A 9,759-nucleotide genomic window follows, 5' to 3' on the forward strand; every position below is an offset into this window, starting at 1 on the left:
TTATCATTTATTTTCTCTAACACCTTAAAATGACCATCAACACGTGGCATTAGCTTAGATTTGCGCAAATCAGGAAACCTATCTTTGCATAAATGTAAACAAATAAGCAAGTTCGTATTTAGCATTCATGCGCTCAATGTTTTCCTTAGTTAACTCATGCATTTTCAAGATCAATTCAACATGTTGTTTAGCATCAGAATTAACCTTCTCCGAAGATGGAAGATGCAACAAATCAATGGGTGCATGAGGTAACCATACACAATCAAAATGCACATCTTAGTAGTAGAATGCAGCGAACGATTATAAGAAAATTCAATATGAGGCAAGCATTCTTCCCACATTTTTAGGTTATTCTTCAAAATAATGCTAAGCATAGTAGATAATATTCTATTGACTGCTCCAGTTTGTCCATCAGTTTGGGGGTGACATGTAGTACTAAAAAGCTGTTTAGTCCGCAACTTAGACCATAAACATCTCCAGAAGTGGCTAAAATTAAGTATCACGATCTGAAACAATTGTATTTGGCACACCATGCAAGCGAATAATTTCATGATAGAACAAATCAACAACTAGCAACATCATTGCTTGTATGACATGGTATAAAGCGTGCCATGTTTAAAAATCTATCCACGACAACAGATATGCTATCCCTCCCCTTCTTTGTTCAAGGTAAACCTAAAACAAAGTCCATAGATATGTTCTCTCATGAAACACTAACTACACGGAAAAGCATATATAAACTATGAGGATTGAGTCATGACTTAGCTTTTTGATGTAATGCAGCGAGCAACAAAACGCTCAACAACCCGTCTCATCTTTGGACAAAAAAATGTGTAGTAAGTACGGCCTCCATCTTCTTCATGCCAAACTGTCCCATTAAACCTCCTCCATGCGCCTCCTGCAACAACAAAAGACAAACGGAGCTAGCTGGAATGCATAGCTTGTTAGCACGGAACACAAATCCATCATTAATGGTGAACTTGTTCCATGTTCTTTATTCTTTACAATTATGCATTACATCTTTAAGTTCAGCATTATGCACATATTTATCTTTGCTGGTATCCAAACCAAATATTATAAAGTCAAGCTGTGAAAGCATAGTATAGCGACGAGACAGTGCATCAACAATAACATTTTCTTTACCCTTCTTGTGTTTAATGACATAAGGGAAAGTCTCAATAAGTTCAACCCATTTAGCATGTCTATGGTTTAGTTTTGTTTGACTTTTAATGTGTTTAAGATTCATGATCAGAATGTATAACAAATTCTTTGGGCCATAAATAATGTTGCCATGTTTCTAATGTCCGAAGAAGAGCGTATAATTCCTTATCATAAGTAGAATAATTCAAACTAAGCCCACTCAATTTTTCAGAAAAATATGCAATAGGTTTACCATCTTGTAATAAAACACCTCCTAATCCAATTCCATTAGCATCACATTCAAGATAAGAAGTCTTATTAAAATCAAGAAGTTGGAGTAAAGGAGCACGCATTAAGTTATCTTGCAATACCATGAAGGCTTCTTCCTGTGCAAGACCCCAAACAAAAGGCACATCCTTATTTGCAAGATCATTGAGAGGTATAGCAATGGTGCTGAAATCTCTCACAAAACGCTAGCGAGTCCAAGAAAACTGAAAACTCCTTGCTTGTGTGACCGTTTTGGGCTGCGACCAACTCTCAACTGCTTCAATCTTGGGTTTATCAACTTCAATTCCTTGTGGAGTAACAGCATAGCGAAGAAAAGGTACTCGGTCGGTGCAAAAGGTGCACTTCCCAAGGTTACCAAACACTCGTGCATCACGTACCACAATAAAAACAACACACAAATGATCCATGTGTTCCTCAAAGATTTACTATAAATCAATATATCATCAAAATAGACTATCACAAATCGTCCAGTGAAAGCACGTAAAACTTCGTTCATTCATCTCATAAAAGTGCTAGGTGTATTAGTTAACCTAAAAGGCATGACTAACCACTCATATAATCCAAACTTAGTTTTAAATGTCGTTTTCCATTCATCTCCCAATTTCATACGAATTTGATGGTACCCACTACGCAAATCAACTTTGGAGAATATAGCAGAGCCAGTTAATTCATCAAGCATATCATCTAGTGTAGGAATATGATGATGATATCGAATAGTAATATTATTAATGGATCTACAATCAACACACATACGCGATGTACCATCCTTTTCGGCACTAGAATAATAGGAACAACACAAGGACTAAGGGATTCACGTATATAACCTTTGTCGAGCAACTCATGTACTTGACACATAATCTCCTTTGTCTCCTCTAGATTGGTACAATATGGCGCACGGTTGGATAGCAAAGCACCGGGAATTAAGTCAATCTGATGCTCAATCCCTCGAATAGGTGGTAATCTCGGTGGCACATCTTGTGGAAAGACATCAACGAACTCTTGCAAAATGTTAGTGACAGCATGAGGCAAAGAGGGAGACACGTCCTTGATTGAAAATAATGCCTCTCTGCACACAAAAGCATAGCAAACAGATTTGTTAAAATCTAGATCATCAATATCAGATTTGGTGGCAAGTAAATATCCACTTTTGAATTTAATTTCAGAGGCAACACTAGATGATGGTTTGTTCTTAGGCTTAAGTTGTTGCTCAAATTCTTTTGCCACAATTTGATTTTCACTCTTGTTTGCTCCTATTTTGCTTTACTAACTCTATTAAGATCATCTTTCAAAATATGTTCACGAGACATAGGAAGCAGAGTAATATGTTTATCCTTATGAACAAGAGTATACTGATTTTTCCTACCATAGTTGACGGTGTCCTGGACTAGGGGGTACCAACCTAGTTGGCCCACAGTCCGTGAGCCAAGCTTATGGCCCATCGTACTCATAAGGAAGGACTCTGGAGGCCTCACACTTTGACGTGATCAAGATGGACTCTGTCGAAGACTTGACGTGTACTCCAAGGACAACATCGGCCGCCGACATGTTTATCCCTAGTTTGGCAACCGACCATGGGTAACCCTAAGTACCCCCCAACGTCTATGTAAGTTGTGGGGTTTAGTCCATATAGAGGATGGTCACAATTACATCCACCTAGCCCTAGGGGTAGAACACAACTTACGATCTCGAGGTAGATCAAGCTTGTACTCGATACACAACCATCAATACAATCAAAGCAGGACATAGGGTATTACCCCTTCGAGAGAGCCCGAACCTAGGTAAACACTATCTCCTTCGTCCCTTTTTACCCATAGATCCAAGATCCACAACTCGGGACCCCCTACCCCGAGGTCTGCCGGTTTTACCACCGACATTGGTGCTTTCATTGAGAGTTCCGTTGCTGGCCAACTCTTTGCATTCAACAACATTGTTCTACACGCTGATTTGATGGGTCATCTCGTCCAAATCAAAAATTTCGCTCCAGACCAGGTTGTTACGTTTCAGAGTTTGAAATACATTGTAGACTCACGTGGGGAGCTCGTCCTTTCTGGTTGGACGCCTGGTCAGATCGATAACCCTTCAGCCGCTGTAGGTTCGACCTAGGAACCAATATACGATGTGGATCACGGATTAAATTCCCTAGTGGACCCAACATTAATTGCGGAACCAGCTGTCGTCGTATGAAGCTTTGACTCAAGCCCGGATCTGGTCATCGCATCGGGCCTGGACCTCGATCCTAGCCCGACTACGGATCTGGCGTTCAATTCGGATCCAATCTCCCCTGGTGGCGCCTGGGGATCAACCTCGGCCAACCAATTCACTGAGGCCACGTCAAGTGACCTGCAAACCACACTTCATATCTGCCTGACCCTTAGCTAGGCCATGAACTCCGAGGACCTGTCTCACCTTAATGAGATGCTGGATCACATTCAGAGGATGTCAACTCGGACGACCAGACCTTGGTCCGTGAGAAGATCAGACTTAAAGCCGACGACAGGGAAATTTACGTCCCACCAACCACCCACCTAGTCGCCACAGTCGATGACTAAACTGACGTGTTGGACTATGCCACCGAGGAGGCAACCGACATGGATGACGATCTCGGCGCCACACTTGAAGCAACCACACCCTTAGTTAATACAGGCAGATGGACCGCAACATGGTGAATACCCTTAAGAATCCCTCAAAATGCCGTCGTCGACGCCCTAAGGGTACCGGCGGCGGCCCAAGCGGGAACAACATGGGCGCTGCTGATAACGGCGCAACAACCAATGACGCCGAGGACAAGGGAGAGGACATTCAAGCCTCCCCAAAATGGCAAAACAGCCCCACAGGAATACCTGAGGATGAAGACCCTAACGATCTCTTCGACGGAGCCGACAACAACTATTTACCTGAATCCAAAGGGGATGAGAGCCTCGGAACCGAGGACCACATAGTCCCTGAAGACTCATATGAGCAGGAGCGGTTTAGACGGCGCCTGGTGGCACTGGCAGGAGCATGAAAAATAAACAGCAACGACCGCGCGCCAATCAGAACGAGCTTAACGACAAATGGGGTGGTTCTCGCAGCCGAGCAAGACCTCGAAGAACGGCGAGAGACCGCAACCAAATCCTACCCACACCGGCATCTGTTATCCGAATTCGATGATGATGCAACTGACAACGCACTCCTGACATGTGGTCGTGCTGACCAACTTGATCGACCCCCTAGAGGGCGCGGCAGGCCAACAGCGGAGCACAGAAATCCCCAAACAGCAACACGTCATCATGGCAAGGATCCAGTTGACTACCCCGAGACCTATTATGCACGAAGACGTATAGAGGAAAATCGAGTGCCTCCTCGATACATCTACGGGTCCAGAGGACGTGTGCTAGCCGGACTCGACGGCTATGAGGCCTAGTTAGACAGGCGTGACAAGGCTCGGGAGCAGGCTTATGTACGGATGACTCCCGACGTCTGACACAATACGACTCGTTTTTGAGGGCCCGCGCACCCGGTCTGTTTCATAGATGAGGTGATGGAACATCAAGTCCTGGATGGGTTTAAACCCAATAAACATCAAACAGTACGACAGGACGGCCGATCTGGCCGTGTGGATCAAATATTTTCTCCTCCACATACACATGGCCAATGGAAACGAGCTCCACGCCATCAAATACCTACCGCTCAAACTTAAAGGACCGGCGAGGCATTGGCTTAACAGCCTGCCTCCTCACTCCATCGGAAGGTGGGAGGTACTCAAGGATGCCACTAGGGCAAACTTTCAAGGCACTTACGTTCGACCTCAGGACACCGACGACCTCAACCACGATATTCAACAGCCTGCGATTTAGCCCATAAGTTTTGGAATCGGTTCTTGACTAAAAAGAACTAGATAATCGACTGCCCCGACGCAGAGGCAATTGCCACCTTCCGACATGGTATCCGGGACGAGTGGCTCGCATGTCAGCTCGCGCAGGACAAGCCGAGGACCATGGTGGCCCTTACTTCCCTTACGACCCACTTTTCCGCTGGAGAGGATAGCTGGTTGGCCCACAGTTCTCACAACGGCGAGGCCGGTACCTTGGAAGCCCACGACAATAATGGTAAACCCACGCGCCATAAGAATAAGCGCCGACATAAGAACATCAATAGTGACACGGAGGATGTTGCAGTCAATGCAGGGTTCAGCGGCCCTAGGGCCGGCCAGAAAAAGAAGCCCTTTAAAGGGAATAAGGACGGTCCCAGCCATCTTGATAAAATCCTCGACGGGCCGTGCCAGATTCATGGAACCTTGGATAAACCCGCGAACCACACCAACCAAAATTTCTGTGTCTTTATACAGGCCGGTAAGGTGGTGGCAGAAGGGCAAACTAAAAGCTAGTCACTCAGCAAGGATGCGGATGAACCTCAGCGGCCTAATAACGGAGGCCAGAAACAATTCCCTCCCGAAGTAAAGGATGTCAACATGATCTACGTCACCCACATCCCTAAAAAGGAGCGGAAACACGCACTGCGAGATGTCTACGCTTTACAGCTCGTCGCCTCGAAGTACAATCCATGGTCGGCTTACCCGATCATATTTGATAAACACGACCACCCGATGAGTATTCGTCATGGAGGGTCTGGGGCGTTGGTCTTGGACCCCATTGTCGATGGGTTCCATTTAACACGCGTCCTCATAGATGGAGGCAACAACCTCAATCTGATCTATTCGGATACGATCAAGAAAATGGCATCGATCCCTCTACCCGATGTCGAAGCACGCTGCAGGGGAATGGTAACATTGGAGGTAGTCTTCGGGTCACCCGAAAACTTCCGAAGCGAAGACTTGATCTTTGACATCGTCCCCTTCCGCAGTGGCTACCATGCATTGCTCGGGCAAACTGCATTCGCTCATTTCAACGCAGTCCCGAACTACGCATATTTAAAGCTAAAGATGCCGGGGCCAAACTATGTCATTACAGTCAATGATAACACCGAACGTGTAAGTGCATCAAGTGCCCCCTTAGTGGTTTTGGAGTATTGATGACAAATCGGTTAAGGAACTAATGAGTTTGTGAGTATACACAGGTGACAGAGTCATAGAAGATTTGGTTTAACACATGGAAGACGACCCCTAAAAATGTATTTATTCAAGTGAAGAAATTGGTGATGAAATTGGCACGGCCTTTGAAGAAATTGACGTGAAGACTTTGAAGCTTGAAGACTTTGTTTCATAGTTTCTTTTCTTCTTCTTTGAGTCATAGGAAAAACCGTATTGTCAAAGGGGGTCTAGGTGAATCATATTTCACATTTCCAAAGTGATGCTCAAACCTATACACAAAAGCTGCTTCGAGCGAAGCCTTTTGAAATCTCCTGTACATCTGACGCAGTTGACAGTGGCAGTGACATAGTTCATTTGGCCGCTGACGAATTTGGTCATGCTGAGGAGTTACGAGTTCGCCAGTGCGTTCTTCCTAAAAGTGAGGAAATTGAGTGCCCCGACGAATTTGAGAGTTCAGATTCCGACCATTGCTGCGCCACGTGCCAGCTGTCGAGTGGATCCTTATCCTAACAATGGTCGAATAAGAGAAGGGCATTTATGACAATTCATGTTGGGTTGCCCCTGGCTATAAATAGCCCCCCCCACAACCACTTGTTGGTTGGCTGCTCCGAGAGAACTCCACACTTGTCATAAGAGAGCAACCCATCCTCTCACGACTTTGAGAGAATCCTAAGTGAGGAAAAACCAAGAGCCAAAGTGATTGAGCATCACTAAAGATATTGATTTGTGTGATCCGACGCCTCTTACCTTTGAAGACTGTCATTCTTCCAGACAGTTAGGCATCAAGTTCTGAGTACACCAAAAGTAATTGTGGTGTGCCGGTGAACAAGTCTGTGAAGGTTTTCAAAGTCTACCTTGAAGACTTACCATGAGTGATTGGGTGAGGTCTGCGGGCCTTAGCTCAAGAGAAATACGGTGAGGACTGTGTGTTCTCTGAGTTGCGATTCAGGCGCCTCAACCAGATGTATAGTTGATGCAGCAACTGGAACTGGTCTACCAAACTCCATTGTGTTCACCGAGCCAACCTGGGGTCAAATTCCTCAACCCTCTCTTACTTTATTCCGTTGCGATGAATTTGTGATATGTGCTTTGACGAATTTGAACTGACGAATTTCACATCTCTATCTGTCATTTCCCCAGTTCATTTCCTTCATGCGTGTATGATTGTATGATTGCATGTTCTTCACTCTTACGTATTCTGATTGCATGCACTTTGATTCTGTGATGACTTACCTTCCCTTGTGTTTCTATTTCTTCACTCTGATTTTCATCAAATTCATCAGAGTTTGACGAATTTCTAAAAATCTCCCATTCACCCCCCTCTGGGAGTAAACCTGCGCTTTCAATTGGTATCAGAGCAAGGTACTCCCTTGTTCTGTGTGATTTTGGTTTAACCACCTGGAGTTTTAGTTATATCGACCGCAGGTATGATCAAGGTTTGTGCTGCGTGCCCATCTTCGATTGCACAGACTATCCTTACTGAAAGAACAAGATGCGCATGCACCTTGAGGCAATTGACAACGACCTCTGGTTAGTCGTCGAGAATGGCATCCCCGTTATTGCTCCTAGTATCAACGCTGCTGATGTGAATAGATTCAAGCAAATCGACTCTCAAGCGAAGAACATCATTTGTGAACATCTCAACAAAGGACAGTATGGCCGTGTGAGCGCTCTGGAAACAACTAAGCTTATCTGGGATAGACTTTCCAAGGTCAACGAAGGTGTTTCCACTCTACGTGACTCACGTGTTGATGTGCTCTGCAATCTCTTCAACCTCTTCAGAAGACTTGACAATGAGAACGTTCATCAGACCTTCGACCGCCTCACTGATATCTCCAATGAGCTTCAAGCTCCTGATGTTGCTGACATAACTGATCATGAAGTAGTGAAGAAATTGCTGAGATCTCTTGATAGCTCCTTTGACACCTTGGCCCTGATTATTCAAGAGCGCCGCGATTACAAGTCACTTGACCCAACTGATATTCTGGAAAGGCTCAATACTCATGAATTTCAGCAAGCTGAGAAGAGAGATATGTATGGTCCTAGCTATGGATGATCCTGCACTCTGAAAGCAAAGGCCAAAGCCAAGGAAATTTCCTCATATGAAGAAGAAGAAAAAGAGTCAAAAAGCAGCACTAATGGCGCTGAAGAAATTGAGAGAGAACTGGCTATGCTCGTGAGAAAGTTCCAAAAGTTTTCCAAAAGAAACCGACTTGGAAAGTCTTGAAAGTATGACTCAAAGAACTCTGGAGAAGCTTCTGCTCGAGAGTACGACAAGAGAACATGCCAAAAATGCAAGAAGCCAGGCCATTACATCACTGACTGTCCCCTCTAAGAAAAAGGATCAAAGAAGAAGAAATCTAGCAGGGATGATGAATCTGACGACAAAAAGAAGAAATCATCAAAGTCTTCATCAAAGTCCTCATCAAAGAAGAAAATCACCTCCAATAGAGGTCGTGCTTACATTGGGAAGGAAATGGACTCAGAGGAAGAATCTGAGGAAGCTGAAGAATCTGACTCTGGGGATGCATGCTTGGCACTCACTACGGAGTTCGTCAACAAGTCTATCTTCGACACTAAAGAAAATGATAACTCCACCAACACTGAGGACTTTGCTGATGACTACGCTCCCACCTACTGCTGTATGGAAAGAGGTGCCAAGGTAACCTCACTAGAAGCTTACCTCAATACTTCTAGTGATGATGACTCTGAATGTGAAGCAAAACCTAGCTATAAAAAACTTGTTAAAATTGCTTCTGAACAACATAATGCTATGGAAAAGATGAAAAAATTGCTAGACAAAATTGATGATCTGTTGGACAAGGAAATGGATCATGGTCAAGCTCTGTCCGAAGACCTTAGAGGTCTTAAGTCAGAACATGACGAACTTGAAAGTCGTCATGTGGCTCTCTCAGCTGCTCATGAGAAACCGTCCTATGAATTTCTTCAAAGGAAGCAAGAGCTCGAGAAGTCAAGAGCGACTCATGATGATCTTCGAAAAGAGAACGCTTCATGACTCAGCCAACAGATCAACGCTTCTCAGGAAGAATTTGTTGCTCCATGCTTAAAATGCCGAGAACATGACAATGCTAATTCTTCAGCTGAATGTTCAAATGCTTCAACTACTGCTATTTCTTCAATTGTATCTGTGGTTTCAATCTCCTCATCCGAGGAGACCACAAGTGTTACTGATGAAAATGTAGGTCTGAAGGAATTTTATGTCACATGCATGCACAAAAGCCTCAAAGGGCATCAGACTCTTTGTGATGTGCTCAAGAAGCAGATTCTTAACAGGAACCCTA

At 44.4% G+C, this 9,759-nt stretch overlaps 1 protein-coding gene across 1 annotated transcript; it reads left to right on the top strand.

Annotated features, from left to right (window-relative positions):
* Window positions 1-7,955: 7,955 nt before the first annotated feature.
* On the top strand, window positions 7,956-8,513 carry LOC141042820 (uncharacterized). The gene has a single exon (XM_073511717.1). The coding sequence runs from the start codon at window positions 7,956-7,958 to the stop codon at window positions 8,511-8,513; it is 558 nt and encodes a 185-aa protein (XP_073367818.1).
* Window positions 8,514-9,759: the final 1,246 nt, after the last annotated feature.

This window comes from Aegilops tauschii, chromosome 3, assembly GCF_002575655.3.
Source record: "Aegilops tauschii subsp. strangulata cultivar AL8/78 chromosome 3, Aet v6.0, whole genome shotgun sequence".
Taxonomy (NCBI): Eukaryota; Viridiplantae; Streptophyta; class Magnoliopsida; order Poales; family Poaceae; genus Aegilops; species Aegilops tauschii.